At 53.3% G+C, this 19689-nt stretch overlaps 1 protein-coding gene across 2 annotated transcripts; it reads left to right on the top strand.

Moving 5' to 3' along the window:
• The first annotated feature begins 631 nt into the window (after positions 1-631).
• Positions 632-16421, top strand: LOC123280611 (palmitoyltransferase ZDHHC19-like). 2 transcript variants are annotated; one of them, XM_070496826.1, is made up of 13 exons: positions 665-839; positions 3398-3524; positions 3837-4052; positions 4351-4547; positions 4970-5024; positions 7706-7827; positions 8366-8505; positions 9269-9441; positions 9566-9671; positions 15058-15143; positions 15357-15561; positions 15953-16018; positions 16200-16421. In XM_070496826.1, the coding sequence occupies exons 4-12, from the start codon at positions 4436-4438 to the stop codon at positions 15980-15982; spliced, it is 1029 nt and encodes a 342-aa protein (XP_070352927.1). In that variant the 5' UTR covers positions 665-839; positions 3398-3524; positions 3837-4052; positions 4351-4435; the 3' UTR covers positions 15983-16018; positions 16200-16421. The 2 variants fall into 2 exon arrangements, with proteins under 2 accessions (XP_070352926.1, XP_070352927.1); XM_070496825.1 differs by having other exon boundaries at positions 632-839; positions 3837-4547.
• Positions 16422-19689: the final 3268 nt, after the last annotated feature.

Here is a 19689-nt window from a genome sequence, read left to right as displayed (position 1 = left end):
TTTTCTTTAAGAGGATCCCATCTCCAAATTGTCTAAGCTGCAGTCTCCTCCAAATGTGGATCCACTCTGGTCCCCATAAACTTCCAAGTTTCCTGTTGCATCACCAAGGGATGCACAAAGCAACAAAGGAAACCTCCTAAGACATATCCTTGCTGGCCTGGTATGAGGGAAAGAGGAAAGAAGACTTACATCTTGGTCTTCTTTTCTTTCTTTCCCCTGTTTGTTCCTTCCTCGGTGCCAGCCCCTTAATGGAGGGCTGATCTTTGTCGCTCATCCCCCTGCCTGCTCTTTGAAGGCCAGTCACCGTGGACCGGGGTTTTACATACTGGAATCTAGCTACTTTATTTCACCTTAAAATTCGTAGGACAGTGTCCCGTTTTTTTCCGCAGCTCCTTAGAGACTTTATGGTATCGAATAAACAGGTCCTAAGTTATCCGGGCGCAGGCTCAAACAGCAGAGGACTCTTTACAGACAGAGTGCCCTACCCGGAGGAAGACCCCTAGGCGCGCCCGGAGCTGTCTGGGATCTGCGCTGTGGCCCCGCCAGCAGGGATGGCCTTCTAGCAGCACGCCCAGGAGGGCTGGCGCGCGCCGGCGGGGGCGAGGGCTGAGGGAGGAGACCGGAAGGGGAGAGGTAATCCCTGGCGGTTGCAGCAGCCCCTTTTGAGAAAGACTCAGTCTCTCCCCGGACAGCTGCTGTGGTCGCTCAACAAACTTCAAAGGCGCCCTTCCTCTTGGACTGCGCCTCCTCGCAGCTCCCACGCCCCCAGCCCGCATCCCCTTCCTCTGTCCCTGAAGGGACAGCAGGCTGAGAGAGCGGGAGTGAGGAGTTGGCGGCAGGTAAGGCTGGTTTCAGGTCACCTGCTATGCCAGTAGGAGGGCGCGTTGGGAACGGCGGTGGTAAGCAAAGGTGACGGAATTTAGGAGTGGCTGTGGGTCCGAAGTGAGGATGCGGAGCGGCTGGGGAATAAGGAATCGTCCTGGGACGGAGAAAGCGCCCCGGAGCTGACGGAGGGGCCGCGCCAGGGCCCAGGCGGGTCGCTCCCACCCCCTCGCCGCCCCCTCGCCGCCCCCTCGCCGTTCCGGCCAGAGCCCGGCGGCCGGCCGGCTAGCGGTTTGCCTCCTCGCGCACCCGGGAGCTTCGCTCGCCCTCCCCCTCGCGCCGGCCCAGCGGAGGCGGCGGGCAGCGCGTTTGCACTAGCCCCCAGGCTTCCGCCGGCTGCAGGTTCATTTGGCGACGTCTCCGTGCAGACCGAGGACCCGACCGAGGGCATCTGCGCCCTCGCTCGCCACTTTCCGGGTGGGCCGCGGAAGGGCATGGGGAGACCTGGCTGCTAGTTTGGTTGTGGTGCTTTTGGGGAGACATGGGGGACGCCTTTTGCTTGGGGCGGGAATCGCGGCGCTCTGGCTGCACGCAGCGTGCGTCCTTCCTTCCAGAGCCCAAGGGGAAAGTTGGCGTCGGGTGGCAGCCCAGCGCTGGCTGGCAGGGAAGCGCGGTGCCTGCAAACGCGCGCTCCCCGAGCGGGGCCTCCCTTGGCAGCCTGGGCTTGGCTCGCTCAGGAAAAGCCTGGGTCGATCCGGCTGGGAATTGGAGCCCCGGGTGTTCCCTCCCGGCCCGCTGCAGCCGCGCCCGGAGGGGACGTGTTACTGGGCCAGCCTGGCCAGTTCTCCTGCTCTCCGGACTTGTGCTCGGCCTCGGGGACAGAGGTGCTCTGCCTCGGTGCCAGCGCGCGGAGGGGACTTGACTGGAGGCCGAGCCGCGGCGTCTCGCTGCAGCCTGCAGTCCAGAGCCCTGGACGGCGGCGCGCGCCCCGCCGCTGCAGCCGGGAGGTGCCGGGTGCCGCGCCACGGAGACCCGAGCTAGACAGGCGGACTTGCCGCCTTTTAGACCCTAGGGAACCCGTAATAAAAGGAAGGTGTCTCCACGAGGACTCTTCGTTTTCCACCCAAACTCCTCCCAGAGGGTTACTTTAAGTCTCAAGTTTACCTGGAAAGGGTTCTTCTGTGACTATGCCTTGGGGGGGGGGGGGGGGGGTCCCTAACAGGCGGGAAAGCGTTGAGAGGGAGGTAGAGGAGAGGAGATGAGACCCCTTCTAGGTCTGGTGCTGCTATTGTGTAACCATGGCAACCGCCAGGGCAAGTGTGGTCAGAGCCTTCTGGGTTCTGCACGTGGACAGAAAACTATGAAGGGTGGGGAAAGGAGAGAGCCACATGTCATCACTCCAGTGCCGCCTTCCCTTCTCCCGCTCCGAGGCCAGACAGCGGGGAGGATGACCAGGAAGAGTCAGGATTGCAAGTGAGCAGCCCCAGCCCCAGATATTGCTGTAACTCTGTCCGGCCTCGGAGTCGCTGAGGCTTGCCTGATGAGCTAAAGCTGGCCAGAGGAGCCACTGCTAACAGACTACAAAGTGATGGTCCCGGTCAGGGAGATGGGAAAAGACCTTGGTCCTTGGAAGAGAAAGGCCAGGAAATACAGGAAGGTGATGTGGGAAGAGAGAAGAATAGGGTCAAGCGGTAGCCTAGAGACAATAAGACGGTACTGATCTGGATTGCCAACATTTCAAATGGAATTTGCCCATTTATGAAATGGAAAATTGGTGGAGAAGGGAAGGGATATTTCTCTAACACTTATTGCATCCCATGGGCTTTGTACGTTATCACGATTAACATGCCCAACGATACTACACAAGGTGGTCTTGCTGTTTTGTGGATGGAAAAAAGGCGGACAGCCAGAGTTAGAAATGGGAGGCGTCCTCCTCTGGCCCTTGCAATCTTAACCAAGAATTATAATTTTTGAAAATAGTATTGATGGTTAGGGGAGTGGACAAAGCAGTTGTTCTCATTTTAGAGATGGGAATGAGATGTCAAAGTGTGAATTGATGTGTGCAAGTACAAGCTGGTGAGGGGCAAAGCCGAGACCGGAACTGTTTTAGCTGCATGTGGAGCACCTTTCAGGGACTTCAGGCCACTTTCCTCACTGAAAGGGACGAGCTTTCTAAGATCATTTTGATGCTGTATCTGTACATTATCATTTGTAGGGGAAGAACACTCACAAAGTTAAACGGGATCCGTGGTTGAGGATGCATGTGCGCCATCGAGTCTGTAGGCCGTGAATCACATGGACATGATATTAATCATCTATATTTATACAGTTCTTATTGTACCTTATAGGAATTATTAGTGGCTTTAATAATGTTTCTAAAGGAAAAATGAAAACCAAAGAAACATATTTTGTCAAATGGTAACCCCACGGCTGTGTTGAGAAAATTTCCTGAGCTCAGTAACGTTTTCCTTAGTCTACTTTACTGCTTTCATGACCTGAATCCCTCAAAAATGACTTCCTGTTTCAGCACCACTGGTTTCCCTTTCTAAGACTCTGTTGTCCGTTCCCTTCGCAGGAGTAATGCTGTCACGCCTGTCACTTTCCTGCTGACTCTCTGAGAAGGGAGACCAAGAAAAACCGGGGCAATGCAAAGTGTTTTGGAATTCTCAGCAGACTAGAATCAACATGAGCAGAAACTAAGGGTAAAAGGGAGATAAAAAATTCTGTGGCTTTTCTTTTGCCTTCTTGTAGAATTGTCTTTAATGAATTTTGATTTATAGTTTTTCATGGGAAAAATGCGCAAAGATCAACTGAATATTTAATCTCTTTGTGTGTGTGTGGGGAGGGTCGGTAAGGGTGGGACTGGGAATTGTTTTTGCTGGCAGAGAAGGTCAGGAATATAAACAATTACAAAGGCAGAGGAAGCACATGTACTGTTTCCAGTGATAGGGTATGGGTTTAAACTGGAGTCACTGAGCTGGCTTACTCTCACATCTTTTCTTTTCCAAATCTAGGAAATACGTTGTTTGGGGTTGGAGTTAAATGAAGACAGGCCGTTTCATGATGCCTACTTCTTATTCTTCATACTGTGTTCTCTTGCCATTGCATGGGCACTTGTGAACTACCAAAAGGTTTATCACAGACCTGAAAGTGTTTCTGAAGATGTCTTCTGGAATTGGCAGCTATCTCTGTGGCCCAGCTTGTGTTGACTGCTTTTACAGAGTTCTTAGGTTAAATCCTCCCCAATCTTATGAAACATTCGGAATATCAACTTCCCAGTCTGGAGGGGAAAACATTCCATTTGGTGCTGGTTTAATGAGTATTAATATGTCTTCAGATGGTTTGTTGTCGCTTCATGATTTTGGGCAAAACAAATGTGACTCTGAACTTTCCTGTTGTGCCTGGGAGATCTCATGCTTTGATGACATCTGCTCCTTGGGAAGCATTCCTGTCAATTCACAAATGATTTATTTAAAGAACAAGAGTAACCGTAGCTCTATTTTGAAAAGTTGCTATTTCTCTATTTAGGGCCGGCCCGGTGGCATAGTGGTTGAATTCGTGCGCTCTGCTTCAGCGGCCTGGGGTTTGCGGGTTCGGATCTGGGTGCGGACCTATGCACCACTCATTGAGCCGTGCTGTGCCGGTGTCCCATATACAAAATGGAGGAAGATTGGCACAGATGGTAGCTCAGGGACCATCTTCCTCACGCAAAAAGAAGAAGATTGGTAAGAGATGTTAGCTCAGGGCCGATCTTCCTCAGCCAAAAATAAAATAAATAAGATTAACCATACCTCCATTTGGAAAAGTTATTATTCTTTCTGTAAATAGCTGGAGCCGTATGGAGCACACAAGTTAAGTGGTAAGTATTTCAACACTCAATAACGTGTTCCCTGAAAGGAAAACGAAATATTCACATTTGTGAAATAAGTAATAATAACAATAACAGTATTGACTGACCATGGACAAAACTTATCCCATTCCTTCCTACCTCAAAACTTGGTGAAAAAGTACTCCCTCGTTCTAAGAAACGTTGGCCCAAATCCCTTTTCATTTTTACATCTTCCTCACGCCTTTCAATCTAATGTTCTAAGTTTTCAATCATTTGTTTTCTTCCTTACTTTTGTCCTTGTTGATGATTCCTGACTAGATCATGAGAACCTTGAAGAAAGGAATTTGTCTTTTCTGACTTTTTATCCCTTCAGGTTAGTACCATGCTAAACACATTTGAGATACTTGGCACATGTTGAAGTCTGATTAATTACGCAGTCAATAGAGTGATTTTGAATCTCTTCCTTGCCTATAAAAGATTTTATGCTTCACTTTCTCTGAGCTTTTAGGAAGGAGAGTTTTCTCTTATTTCTGAGTTGAACCTTGTCATAGAAAACAGTGGTGAGACGCTCAGGGTTTTATCGTAATACGTAACATCCAAGAGTGGTGTGATGATCATGTGAAATAGGGTACATAAGAATAGTTAGTAAAAAGTTGCATGCTACAAAGTTATGATTTTCTTTTGAAATTTTTTGTGTCTTTTAGAAAGACCCCATTGAGAGATGGCAGCATCCACATCCAGGTTACTTCACCTTAACTTGAAGTACCTAAATAATAATTAGAAAGAAGGTACAGAAAAAGCAAAATTGGCTATAAACAAGAAATACACCGATAAGCAACTGCAACACCTTTGAGATTATTTTGAAATTTCAGTAATCATAATGAGATATACTTCAGTTATTAGACAAATAAATATGACATTAAAAAGTGAAGTGCTTCAAATCACTGGAATATATAAGGAATATACTGTTCGTACTGAGATTTTAAATAAATTTGGTGACTTTTAATCTTTGTTAATATTTGATCATTTGTCTCCATGTCAGTCCACAATATTTAATAATTTCTAACGGTCACGAACCAGGACATCTTTAACCAGCTTGCGAATCTTTCACTGGTAAATTTAGACAGTTTGTTCATTCTTTTACAAAGCTCAACCAACTACAGATGTTACCCTCCCATAGAAGTGTGCACGAGAAATTGAGATTTAGTGACCAAAGGCTCCGAGAAGAGTCTCTGCCTGTCTGACCGTGAACCTGTCATCCCTTTAAAGATGTGACATCTTCTGCTCCAGAGATTAGGAATGCCGTACTTCACGTCCCTGTTTCTTCTAGGGGGCATTTAGCAGAATAACTTCAACATTTTGTTTTGAAAGCTGGTGGTTAATAATGTGTTCTGTGAGTGAGTTTTACTAGCAAATCACAGGAGAAACGGAAACATTTTGCTGTGTTTTTCTAATTAACTCGAATGAAGCATTGTGAAATGGGACTGTTACTGCTAACGGCAAAGTCAATTGCATAAGCAAGAGAGTCTCGATTACTGAGTATCTGAAAAGAAACATAGGGCAGGACTCTTGCTTTCATGGAAAATAAAATGGGATAGGAGGAGAATCCGACAGTAAGCTGCTATCAGATAAACGGCCACTGCGTCTCAACACGGAGTTGGGAAAATGTGTGCAGGGGCTGCCTCTCAGCACAGACCCCGCAGTTGGGTGGTGGTGGCAGGTCTGAAGCTGACTGGTGGCCCCTGAGTCACAGGTCTGTTGGAGCTGTGACTCACAGTTGGGGGACTCTTCCAGACACAGAGGGGTTCAGGTGCTCAGTGGCTGAAACGAATGACAACTGTCAGCTGCATGTCACAGAGAAGCCAGTGATTTTCTCCCCTCATAAGCAGCTCAGAGGGAGGCAGTTCTAGATCGGGGCAGTGTCAAGACTGTCATCAAAGGGTGTCTGTGTAGCGTGTTGACTTGTTGCCTAATGGGCCCAAGAGGGCACTCCCGGCCAGCACATCTAGGTTCAAGACAGGAAGAAGGAACAGAGCTGTGCCAACGGTGTCCTTTTCCCCTTTGATCAGGGAGCTAGACGCTTTTCGAGAAACCACAGAGATCCACTTAAATCTCATTGACCCAACTTTTGTCAAGAGAAGCCTGGAAACGAGGGAAGCTGGGAGATTATTTCACTGCCCCAACCCCAAAGTGGAATTTCATGAGAGCAGAAAGGAAAAACTGGAGACAGAGCGAGCAATGAGCACGCTTTGCTTCGATCAGCACTTCCCCCGAAAGGGCGATTGGAATCAGCCCCTTCTCCCCATGTGCTTTGAAACTCTCCTGGGGTCTCGAAGCCAACCTGGCGGGGGGCAGGACCTCTGCGTCCCCAGCATGAGGGGGTGGGGGGCGTTGCCGTTGGAGGTGCAGGTCATAGGCTGCAGAGCCCCTCGCTCACATTCTCAGCTTCTGTGACATCACACTGGGACTTGTGCCTTCTACCCTGGGCCGTAGCTTGGGAGCTCACTATCTCTTGAGCGACCGCTTTGGAGATAGGGCTCCTGGAGCCAGTGTTGGCGAGGGCGCCTGTGGGCGCTGGAGGTGCCGCCATGCCCCTCTCGCGGGCTGGCCGACCTCAGGGCCTGCTTCCCTGGATGATCCCGAGCCTGTGTGCCGCCCTCAGCGCAGTGATGCTGCTTGTCCTGAGTGGCCTGTTCTTTGCTTTCCCGTGAGTCTCCCACACAGGCCGGCAGGTTTCTGACAGACACAGAAAGAAAAAGAGATGATGATAACATGGAGCAGGGGAAGTGCAGAAGAGGGGTCATGGAAGGGAGATATTCTAGGCAGAGGGACCCGAATGCGCAAAGGCACCGAGGCAGAGAGTGCTTGCTGCCCCTGGGAGCTGGTGATGGTGGGTCGTGTTGGGTGACATCTGGTGGAGCTTCTATGGATCTGTCACTAGCCTGGATATTGATGGCAGGCTTGAAGGTCTGTGAGTCCTGACCAGGTGGACTGAGTCCTGGGGGGAGCTCAGGGCCTCCCGCAGATCAGGGCTGAGTCCTGCTCTGGTCTCAGTTGCAGATGGCTGGTCCAGAACGGCGAGTGGGGCTATCCTATTGTCACGGGCCCCCTCTTCGTACTCAGCTTCTGGAGTCTCATCGCCCTCAATGGGTCAGACCCTGGCATCCTACATCAAGGTGAGTTCTCGGCCCCTGGGAGAAGGAGGCAGCAGCCGAAAGGCTCCTGCCTGCACGGATGATTCCTAACGTGCTCCCCACTCCCCTCCCGGGCCTCAAGACCCCTTCTCCCCCCTCCTCACCTGCTTGGGCCCTGCTTCTTTGCTTCCTGACCCAATCCGCCAAGATGTGGGAAAGAGAATTCTGGAGGTTTCCAGTTACCCTGGAGGGGAGGGCGGGGCAGACCAGGGAGAGAAGCCAGGTATTGACAACCACTCAGTTCTCTTCTTCCTTCCCACTGCACACACTCCTGAAAGCATCAGTCCCAGTTGCGAAGGCCTGCGTCCTAACAGAGCTCCTCTGGCTGCAAATTACCTTCCCTTGGGCTGCCAGCGTCTCCCGGTTCGGTCAGCCAGCCGAGTGGGGACCGGGGATTCCCATGCCCAGCTCCTCCCCACCCTTCCTGGAGCCCTGTGATGCTGCGGGGCTGCCCCCACCCCTGCCAGCAGCAGAGTGACGGAAGGGCTCCTGCTGCTGCCCAATCCTCTTCCCATGCCAGGCTCCAACGAACTGGACCCCATGATGATGCCTGTGGTGTGGGTGAACCACATGGCCTTCCACCTGCAGTGGTGCCCAAAGTGCCGCTTCCACCGCCCGCCCCGGACCCCCCACTGCCCCCGGTGCAACATTTGTGTGGAGGTGAGCACCCCTCTCATCTGCCCCCCTGCCCCCTCCCACCCCTGCCCTGAACTCGGCTTGGGCCAAGAGGCCCATTGACTCCGGGTGCCCGTGGCAGGCGTGAAAACACTACCAGGACTACAAAAGGCCAAGGGTGGCAGTAACTCCCAGGCACTCTTGGTCACTCATGCAGGTCACTGCGTCTGTGCCTGCTGCTGTCCTGGGAGGCTGGCCCTTGCCCACCCAGGTGCTGACAGGCACAGGTGCATCCACATCTATGCTTGCCCTGGTCAGGCCAGGGGGAGGAAAGGCACCCGTGTCCTACCCCAGGCCTCACTGACACTAGATGCCCAGGGGGCCTATGGCTGGCTGCAGATCTGGCCTGGGGAGATTCGCCTGTCCTCTTCTGGGGCTCCAGGCCCGACAATCTTCTGGATTCTGAGAGCTTGTCTCTCCTGTGTCTAGCCTGCCAAGGTTTACAAATGTGCTGTCTTCTCTCCTGCTCACAACCCAGAGAGGCTGGGGGGTGCGGGGGGCTGTGTCATTCTTACTCTCATTCAGTGGATGTCAAAACAGAGGTCCTGCTGAGGGTACAGCAGGAAGTGTCCCACAGAAGGCTAGGCGCGCCTTGTCTCTAGAGGCCTCGTGACAAGTGACCTTGAGCCACAGAGCCCCAAAGTGCTCTCACCACAGAAACGCCAGCGATAGCGACATTGTGGCTCAGGTTTAGGGGCGTTGGGCCACGGTCTGGATCTGGAGGGCGCCCCCTCTCACTGTCGCCCAGGACTTTGACCACCACAACAGGTGGGTGAATAACTGTGTCGGGCACCGCAATTACCGGCTTTACCTGCTGCTGGTCCTGTCCCTGTGTCTATACACTCTCGCCGTGCTGGTCGCCTGTGTGATGGTCCTGGTGCGCACGACCCACCTGCCCTACGGTCTGGACAAGATCATCACGTATCCACCAGGCTGTGGGGCCCACTTTGGGGGCCCACTGTGGGAGCGATGAGGAGGGCTGGGAGAGCCCAGGTGCGGGGGCAGGGGGCAAGATTCAAGGCCCGGCTCCTTAGCTCCAGGGCAGCATCGTGGTGGCTGTACCCGCCGCCGGCTTCCTGGTGCCTCTCTTCGTGCTGCTGCTCATCAAGGCCTGGTCGGTTAGCAAGGCTGAGCGCTCCCACGAGGGCAAGGTATGTGGGCCCGGGGGAGCCACGACACCGGGCTGTGGGCGGTCCCCTTGTCCCTCCCGGACCTCCGCACCTTCCACTCTTCCTCCACCGCCCTGGTCCTCATGGCCTGCCCTCCCTCGAAGGTGCCTCCTTAGCCCTTCAGACCCTGATTCAGCTCCTGTGGTGCCTCCACTGGGGCTCAGTGTCACTCTCCCGACTGGGTGCCCTGCGTCCAGGGCCTCCTGTGTGCCAGGTCGCGCATGCAGTATTTTGAGCGCTGTGCGCAGTGGTGAGTAAGGCTCCGTCCTGTGCTGGTGGTGATGAGGAGCCTGAAGTCAGAATAACTCCCACCAGAGGCTGGTGAACACTGAGAGAGGGGCCTGACCGCTCTGTGCAGCACAGACTCAGAGAGGGAACGGAGAGTTCAGAGAGGACCGCGGTGGAGAGGTTTTGGGTGGGCGAGGGCAGAGGGGAGGGCATTGCAGGTGAGGGGCACAGCTTGCCAAAAGGCAGGGATGCCCGAAAGTGTGCGGACTGTTGACGAGATGGTGACGAGACAGTTGTAAAGGGAGCAGAAAGTGGATGGGAAATGAAGTGGCCTCCTTGGCACTGGCCGGACGGAAAAGGCTCGGAACGTCAGGTGGAGAAATTGAGTCTTGGGACCAGGAACCTGGGAGCCACGGCAGGACTCCTTTTTTTTTTTGACATACGGTAAAATTCACCTTTTTTAAGCACCCGATTCTATGAGTGTGGGCAAGCACAGACAGTCCTGTAACCACGACCATAATTCAAATTCAGAACAGTTCCGTCAGCCCCCAAATTCTCTGACGGTCTTTTGCAGTCACTATGTCCCCATACCTGCTGCCCCTGGCAACCACTGAGTTGTACTATCCCCATAGTGTTTCTCTTTCCCGAACCTCCTGTAAATGGAATTCACAGACTTTTGAGTCTGCTGTGTTTCACGTAGCAAAATTTATTCAAGATTCATCCGTGGTGTTGCCTATATGAGGAGGTTCTTCCTTTTCTTGCTCTGTACTATTCCATCCTATGGATATACCTATGCATGCCTTGTTGATCCATTTGCCAATTGAAGGATCTTTTGGTGGTTTCCAGTTTTTGGTGATCATGAAACGTGGTTATAAACATTCGTGTCCAGGCCCCTGGACATGTTTCCACTTCTTTGTTGATAAATCCTTAAAGGTGGCCTTGCTGGGTTGTATGGTACCGGAATGTTTCCCTTTGTAAGCCACTGCCCAATTGTCTTCCAAAATGCCTGTACCATTTGGCATTCCCACAAGCAACGTATGAGAACTCCAGTCGTTTCTCCATTTTCACTGTCGTTTGGCGTCGTCAGGTCTTCCGTGTTTTGTTTCCTTACTTTCGTCTAACGAACGTGTGGTGGGATCTCGTTGTGGTTGTGTTTGCGTGTTCCTAATGACTGATGATGCTGAGCATCTTCTCGTGTTCTTGTTTGCCGACCGTCTATCTGTGATTTGTGTCTGTTCCAATCTTTTGCCCATTCAGAAAAATTGTGTTGTTTTCTTCTTATTGAGTTTTAAGAGTTCTGTCTGTATCCTGGACTCAGATATGTGTTTTGCAAATATTTTTTCGCAGACTGTGGCTTGTCATGTCATTTTCTTTACAGCGTCTTTCAAAGATCAGAAGTTTTCGACTTGGTGAAGTGCCATATCAGCTTTTCTTTTAAGGATGGTGTCTTTGGTGTTGTAATTAAACAATCGTTGCCTAAGCAGACATCCCCAAGATATTCTCATATGTTTTCTTCAAGAAGTTTTATAGTTGTAGATTTCCTGGTAGGCCTCTGAATCATTTCAGCTTAAATTTTGTATCTGATGCAAGATATGAGTTGAGATTTATTTTTTTTGCGTATGGGTTGTGCCACCACCGTTTGTTGAAAAGACCATCCTTTTCCCATGGAGTTGCCTTTGCACATTTGTCCAAAACCAATTGACTCTACAGGTTTGGGTGTCTTTCTGAACTCTTTGGCCGATGCCACACTGGCTTCATTAGTAACTTTCTATTGAGTCTCGAAGTCACTCAATATGAGGCCTCCAACTTTTTCCTTCTTTTTCAAAGTGCCTTTGGCTGTCCTAGTTCCTTTGATTGTCTTTATAATTTTTTGAATCAACTTGTGAATTTCTATAAAAATGTTTGCTGAGGTTTTCATTTGGATTGTGTGGAACCCATAGACCAATTTGGAAATTGAACCTTTTCACAACATTGAGTTTTGAATCCATGAACGCGGGATTCCTCTCCATTCATTTAGGTCATCCCTGATTTCTTTCATGAGTGTTTTTGCAGTTTTTAGTATAGATCTTGCATACATTGTGTTGGGTTTTTTCTGAGTACTTCACGGGTTTTTGTGTTACTCTAAAGTTCTTCAAATTTCTTTTCCATTTGTTTATTATTATAAGAAATCACAATGGAATTTTCTCTATCGGACTGGTACCCTGCAGTCTTGCTAGAGTCTCTTATGAGCTCTCCAAGCTTTTTTGTTGATCCCACGTAGAAAAACATGTCATCTGTGGGTTAGAGCAGTTTCATTTCTTCCTTTCCGATAAGCATGTCTTTATTTTTTCCTTTTCTGACTACAATGTCTTGGACCTCTGGTCCTGTGTTGAGTTGGAGGGGTCAAAGTGAACATCCTTGCCGTGGGTTTCCTTTGGCAGGACTATGGCCTGACACCATGCGGTTTTAGAAAGACTGTAGTGGGCCACGTTGGTGGGGGCGGGGGGCTGGTGACATTAAGACAGCTGAAAGGACGGAGGAATCCTCTCTGCCCACCACCTCTCATCCTTCCAGTCACCACTCCATCACTCCATCCACCCATATTTGTTTGCCAGCTCACCTGTGCCTCGTCTGCTCAGCCCTGACTCACCAGCCCCCTGTGGTCTGCCTGTCTTCCCTCTCCACATTCAGTCCATCATTTCAGCCTCTCTTGGGCAGCACTGTCCCTTCGCACATCCTGTGCTTCTTCAGTCCTAGGTCAGGCCAGAGGCCTGCCCTCCCTCCACCGCTCAGAATGGGGGTCTCCCATCCAGGCTCTCCAGCCTTGAGAAACGGAAATGTGGTCTTCTCTTTGACATTCACCAGGCACTCTTCCCCATCACCTGCAGAACCCACTCAGGTGTTCTTCACATACCTCAACTTCATTTCCTTTCTACCTGCCTCCCCTGACCACCACTTCTGCTGGGCCGCTTGCTTAGTGGTTGATATAGCAAGGGCTCTGGAGCCAGTCCACGTAAATTGAAATCTCGGCTGCACAGCATAGCAGCAGGGAGAGTTTGGGCATGTGACTTATTCACCTGGTACCTCAGTTTCCCCATCTGTAAAAGGAGGTCGCGTGGGTTACTTTAGGTAAGACACATAGCACAGCGGCTGATATAAGTAAGTGTCCTATACGTCGTCATTGTTGTTACTGTTCCTTCCCATCATCGTTTCCGCATGTTCACGTCTCTCTCATCTTCAAAACAAAGCAAACCTCCAATCACACACCATCCTCCGCTCCACATGTCCTCCTCTCCCCTCAGCTCAGCCGTAGTTCCTGAGAGGGTTGTCTGTGCTCCTGAGTGCCATTCTGCACCTTGCTCAGCCCACTTCAGCCTCTGTCCTCACTGTCACGCTGATTCTGCGCCCTCCAGGTGGCCAAAGCCGGTGTGCGGTCCTCAGATGGATGTTTCTGGGCTGCACTCAGCACCACCTGAGGCTGAGGGCGCCTGCCGTGGCCGTCCCCGGCCCCTCAGGCCCGGCTCCCCCTGCTTTCCTGGCTGCTGCTCCTCTGCCTGCACACTGGAGTCTTGGCCTGGTTTGCCTGCTCTTCGTTCTCATCCCCTCTCTCTGCTGCTCTCCCTCCCCAGCTGCCCTCCCCACCCTGCAGGTCACAGTTGGCTCTATTGTTTGTGGGGTGTCCTCAGTCCCCACTGATGTGCCTGGAAGGTTGTTGAGGCCCCAAATATTCATGAGCTAACGAGCGAAACTGCAGACAAAGGAATGCATAAGGCTCTGGGATAGAAGGGGGGGGAGAGAGAGAGAGAGAGAGAGAGAGAAGCCTGGAGCTGTAAGCCCTGGGGAAGAAGGCGACAGAGCAGAGGCCGCAGGGAGGTGGCAGGAGATGGGCAACGAGATGCCCACGTTGGTTTTGGTCCTGCGGACCGTGAGGACATTTGAGACTCACAGTTGGGGCAGGAGACCCAGGTGTGGAGCCAGTGAGAGAGGACAGGGTGGGAGCTCGGAGCTGTTGGCTCCACTCACGGCCGATTGGTCCCCTGTGGGAAGGGGAAGGAGCGCTAGCTCTTAGTCAGTCCTCGTGAATCCGTCCAACAGTTATCACTCCTTTAAGCACCGAGCAAGCAACGTTCTCCTCTGCTGCATAGACATCTCAGACGTCAAAATGGATTGCTCTACATTTGAAATTTGGATAGTAAATTTCCCCTAACTCTGTTCACCATTTAGTGTCCCTTAAATGCTTTCAACACCTTCAAGAAGGCAGGACTCAATCTCTCGCAGTGGTTAGTGTTGCTATATGGCAACCATGGGAACTTCTGGAGCCCTCTTGACTTTTCCTGCCCCAGGGCTCAGCTGTCCTGCATGGAGTCCTGGCTCCTTTTGGAGGAGAATAGTTCTGAAGATCAACACCTTTGTGACAGGGGCAGGGCTCAAGGCGAGCTGGCGGTGAGCAGAGGTGCTCCTGGCCACTTTTGGTCGTGACAGACAGTTTGTAGCCGGGGCTCTTGTATTCGGGGTGAGACTGGGCCCTGCCCTGCGGAGGAGGTCGGAGCTAGGCCGATGGGTGGAGGGCAGGGAGGAGCAGAGCCTGGTCAGCAGTGTCCAGGCAAGGACTTGACCTTTGGGCCTCACCTTTCCTGCACTGAGTGCTCAGGACGTGGCGCCCAGATGTCCAGGGCCATGTGAGTGTGGTTAGGGAAGTAGGATTGGGCCCCAACCAACTGCCCTTCCAGAGAGTGAAATTCAGTGAAGGCACAAGTGTAGAAAAACTGAGAGCTGGGACAGCAGAGAAGGGGCAGCGGGGGGTGGACGTGTCTTTGGAGCAGTTTCGTAGCAAACGGTCGATGTGTGAGGGTGTTTGGAAAGAGGCGGCAGGAGGATGTGTGTGGCCAAAGGAGGCAGAGAGGGGAGGATGCTGCCAAGGGGGTGCCGGGTGAGGGGAGGATCCCTGAGACGGCAGGAGACGGGGTGCAGGGCCAGGGGTGGCCTGGAGAGAGCTACTCGGAGGTGGGTTGGGGGAAGCCTTGGCTGACACTCGCGGCTTCTGTCCCTTGGGACCTTGCTGCAGCCCTGGGCTGAGCTGACGGGCTCAGGGTGGGGAGTGGTGGTGGCCGTCCCAGTCCTGCTGGATCTGAGCTCTTCTTCCTCCCCTTGCCCCCTCCAGTACCAATACCTGCATCTAAACAACCCTTTCGACCTTGGCTGTGCCAGAAACTGGTGTTTCACAATTTTTGCGCCACGAGGACCCAAGTGAGTTGGCACAGCAGAGGCCCAAGTGGTGACCCTGGGGCTGGTGGGGTGAAGCTGGGATTCTCATCCAAGAAATGGGGCAGAGGGCCCGGCAGCCTGGATGCGACGGGCCCCAGCTCCCTGCACGGACGAGCTGGTGCTTTGTGCTCCCCAAGCTGAGGGGGACCAGGCCTGGAGGGTTGCGACCCCTTCCATCTGGCTTGTGCTCCCCAGGTACATGGCCGAAGCCGTTGGGCTACAGAGCGCGGTGGGGCCTGACTGGGTGCCCATGCAGACCCTGCACTGCTCGAGAGGCCCCTCGGGGCCCAGTCCTCCGGCCGTCCCCGGGCCAGGGGCTCGCCCCCACATCCAAACTCGGGGTCTCTACACACCGGGACGGGCTCCCCCAGGGCGTCGACATCCTGCAGATCTCCAGGAGGTGAGGTGTCTGTGTGTTTGTGTGCGTGCGTGCGTGAGTGTGTGTGTGCGCGTGTACAAGTGCAGCTGCCTGTGCCTGTGGTGTTGGGAATGGGCATCTCCAGATTGTGCGGATGTGGGGGGAAGCTCCCGCATGGTGCAGTAGCCCTGAAGCTGGAGCACTGAGAGCTCGAGGGAGGGGGCTTGTAGTCCCCAGGAGCGCTGGAAGTAGAGTCACAGGCCTCCAGAAGCATCCGGCGGATCCTGGAGACACAAAGGGAAAAGACCACACCACAACCTTGCTGGTTGGCCTTGGCCCAGTCACTTCCCCTTTCTGGGCCTCAGTGCCCAGATTAGGACTGAAGGTGGTCCAGTGGTTTCTAATTCGGGGGGACCGATTCCTTTCTTTAAAGGCAACTTTTAATCTGGAGCTGAGTGTATGAACCATGTGGAAGTGGACCATCAGGAATGAAGTGGGGGTAGGTAATTCACAAGCCCCCGCCCAAGGGCCCCTGCAGTGGCATTCTGTGGTGCCAGCCCACACCCATGCTCTGTGTGTAGGGGGTGGCGGCTTGGACAGCGTCTTCCTCCCCAGCTGGTGGGCCATGCGCTGTAGGGTGGGCACTTTGGGACAGCCCGCATCCTCCACTCTGCATTTAGGTCCATGCCGGCTTGCCCAGTGCTGCCCCTGCTGCATGAGGCTGCATATCAGCCTTGGTCTGCTCTCGCCATTTGGCCCCTGGAGATGCCAGGAGCCTCAACACCTGAACCTCACTCCTCTATCCCGCGTGGAGGCTCTCCGTGCCCTGTCCCTGCCTACTCCCCTGATGGGAGTGCCTGGATCCCCCGAAAGCCCATTAAATACCCTTTGCCTGCCTCCTCCAACTGCCTTGGGGCTTTGTCTGTCCCAGTTTCCACGGAGCTGGGGGACATGGGGCATTCTGGGGGCTGAGACAAAGACCCTGGGAGGAGGGACCAAGGTCCAATACTGGCTGGCTTTGCGACCTTGGGCAAGACACGCAACATTTCTGTCATCCTTAAAATGGGGCAACCCTAACAACCACAGCAGAGCTGCAGATGATGGAAGAGAAAACCCAGCAGTGCCTGGCTGTCCTCCCAGGAAAGTCCTGGCCTCCACCCTGCAGCTCCCCTGTCTGCCTGAAGAGGGCGTGCGCTGCCCAGGAATCCCCCCAGAGTGGCCTGCTCTGGCATCGCAGCATAGGAGCCTCCTGGGTAGCTTGGGCTGGCCCTCAGGTGAGGAGGGGGCCTTCCCGCGGCCTCATCCCTGGGAGGTGAAGTGCGCGTGTTGCCCATCACAGTCCACCCTGCATCTTTGCTCCGAGCCATTCTCACCCTGGTCACTCCCTCCTGTTGAGGAGTCAGATGTTGTTTCACGTCCTGTCCTTGTCGGGGTGCCCTAGGCTCTGTGCCTCTGCTGGCCTTAGGGGGCAGGGAGAGGGCAGTACATCAAACTGTGGCTCCTCTGGTGGCCAGCATGTGACCCTGCTCATGGGAAATAACGGCACCTTCCTGGAAGGTAGTCAGTGGATGAAATGAGGTGGTTCATGCAAAGACGAGGCACACAGTAGGGACACACTGAAAGCAGCCAGTATGATGATGATCCTTTTCTCCATCACACAGCTAACAGACCACCCAGTGTTCCTCCAAGGGCCACCTTCTCAGAATTCCAGGGCCCCAGGTCACCGACTCAGAATCTCCGGGTGGGGGAGGGCGGGAATCGGAATCTGAGTTTTCGTTAGGTGCTCGTGTGATCCTGCCACCCTGGAGTTTCAGAACTGCCTCCTCAGGAGAGGAGGACGGGCACCACCACACTGCTTCCTGGCACCCTGTACCCAGGGGAAATCGGGAACGGAGGAGGGTAAGAAGGAACGATGTCGCCAGAGGGCCAGATCAACAGCCCAGGGCCCGTGGAGGTGTGTGTGCTGTGTGTGCATGCCCGTGCTTGTGTGTTGGGGCAGGAGCTCATCCTTGGGGAGCGTCAGCCCCATCTGGGGAGGTGGGTGACCTCTGTGCAGGACGTGGCTCCAGGTCTCTACACAATGAGTCCCCGTACAGGCTGCCCCTCCCTCCTCTCCCAGCCTGACCGAGACGGACTTGGAAACCTCTGTGTCTGGCCCAGCCTCACCCATGCCTCTTGTTCTGGCTCTCTGGGCTCAACCCCAGGGATGCCAGCTCTCCCTTGTCCCCTTTGCTTTGGAGTCAGGGTCTCCCAGGTCTGAAGCTCCCTTGGGGTGCAAGCATTTTCTCAGCTCTCATCCTGCTGACCTCAGGGTTGACCCTGGGTTCTGGGGAGGGCTGTAGGATATTCCTGACATACAGAAAGGCAGCCCAATCGTGGCCTCCTTAAATGGCTTCTGTTGCCACAGTTAAACTTCTTGGGGCCTGCATTTCTGAGTCCTGCTAAAGCAGCCTCATCTGTCTGGGAAGCCCGAAGTCCATGGGCGCATGAGAGAGAGGGAGGACATAAGACCTTTTGAGCCCCCGACCCCAGGTGTATGAGTGGTGCCCAAATCTGTGTGGGCCTCCTGTGTGTGTGTTCCGAGGCACAGCGCAGCCCAGGCTGCCCACCACTGAGAAGAGGTGCTCAGGCCCACTCCCAAAAGGTGTCCTGGGGGGGTGTGTGCCTGAGCTCCATGGGAAGAGGATCCAGGACCTGGGACAGGGCCTGGAGGTTGATGTTCATGAAGGGGCTGGCTGTAGGAGTCTCAGCTGCTGGAGGCCATGCTCTGCAGGAGGCTGAGAAGCCCAGGGTCCCCCAGGGTCTGGGACCCCTAGTCCCGCCCTGCCCTGCTGCCCGCCCCTCCACTGCCCTGCCTGGTTCAGAGCCGGGTGCCTGGTCATCGGGATGGCATCGACTGCTTCCCTGCCTCCTGCTATAAGGGGGACTCACCCAGCCTCAGGCCAGGCCTTCCAAGTCCTCAGCCACGTGTGTCGTGTCCCGTAACAGCCTGGGTCTCAGTTTCCCCACCGGGCAAGGACGTAACTTTCCTCTGACGCTGATAGGTGGCCATGACCCCTCCTGCTCTGGGATGCTGATTCTGGCTCTTTGTGGTCCCTCCCACCAGAGAGTTCTAGGATTTCCTTAGGAAAGCCCCTTCATTCAGCCTTGTCCGCCCCTCGAGGGCTAAGAGGGCCCTAGCCCACCCCCTCCTCTGACTCCCACACACCCTCTCCGCTGAGCGCTGCCCCCACCCCCAGAGATTCTCTCGTGCCAGGCTGGAGGCCTCAGCCGAGCTGCCCCCACCTTCCCTTTCCTCCTCCCCACTCATGCTAACCTGCCCTTGATTCCCACACACGCCCCTGGAGGTCCCTCGCCCACTGAGGGGGGAGAGGTGTTCTCAAGTAAGCCAGGGGGCAGCTACCGTTTTCCTAGGAGGAAATTTTAGGATTTTTCTACTTCTGAAGGATGGTGCTTGTTCCATAGTTGTGAGCTAGTCATAGCTAATAAATGAAATTTCCTTCTGAAAGTGACACTTCAGTCATGGCCCTCATAACTGATGTGATTTATGCAGTTACGAAAGAGGACTCATTCTGATGGAAACTTTGAAAATAATCATTTGCCATGATAAGTAAAGGGACTCAATCAAGGCACTTTGTGTGTCTAACCAGCCTCCAGGGTATCTAGTTTTACTAAGTGTTCAATTATTTTATTGAGTTCACAATGGTTTATAACATTGTGTGATTCCGAGCGTCCATTACTATGTATCAGTTTCTGTACACGCTTCATCGTGCTCACCACCACTACTCTAATTTTTATCTCTCGCCGTCTACATGTGCCCTTCTACCCCTTTTGTTCCCTTCCAGCCCCCTTCGCCTCTGGTCACCACTAATGTGTTCTTTTTGTCCATGTGTTTGTTGATCTTCCACAGATGAGTGAAATCATCCAATATTTGTCTTTCTCTGTGTGTCTTACTTCGCTTACCGTCATACCCTGAAGGTCCATCCATGTTGTTGCAAATGGGATGATTGTCTCTTTTATGCGGCTGAGTCGTAGTCCGTTGTATAGACACACCTCGTTGTCTTCATCCATTCATCTTTAGAAGGGTACTTGGGTCGCTTCACGTCGTCCCTCTTGTGAGTAATGCTGTAATGAGCATCAGGGTGCCTAAATCTCTTTGGAATGTTGATT

This window comes from Equus asinus, chromosome 25 (genome assembly GCF_041296235.1).
Source record: "Equus asinus isolate D_3611 breed Donkey chromosome 25, EquAss-T2T_v2, whole genome shotgun sequence".
Taxonomy (NCBI): domain Eukaryota; kingdom Metazoa; phylum Chordata; class Mammalia; order Perissodactyla; family Equidae; genus Equus; species Equus asinus.
This window is presented reverse-complemented; position numbering and strand designations above follow the sequence as displayed.

What these genes read in the sequence shown, in the direction of transcription:
- LOC123280611 (XM_070496825.1), top strand. Translation starts at nt 4,436, where the DNA reads ATGCACCACTCATTGAGCCGTGCTGTGCCGGTGTCCCATATACAAAAT. An exon ending in AGCGCTCCCACGAGGGCAAG is followed by an intron (nt 9,672 to 15,057) that starts GTATGTGGGCCC and finishes TGCCCCCTCCAG; the next exon opens with TACCAATACCTGCATCTAAA. An exon ending in TTTGCGCCACGAGGACCCAA is followed by an intron (nt 15,144 to 15,356) that starts GTGAGTTGGCAC and finishes TGTGCTCCCCAG; the next exon opens with GTACATGGCCGAAGCCGTTG.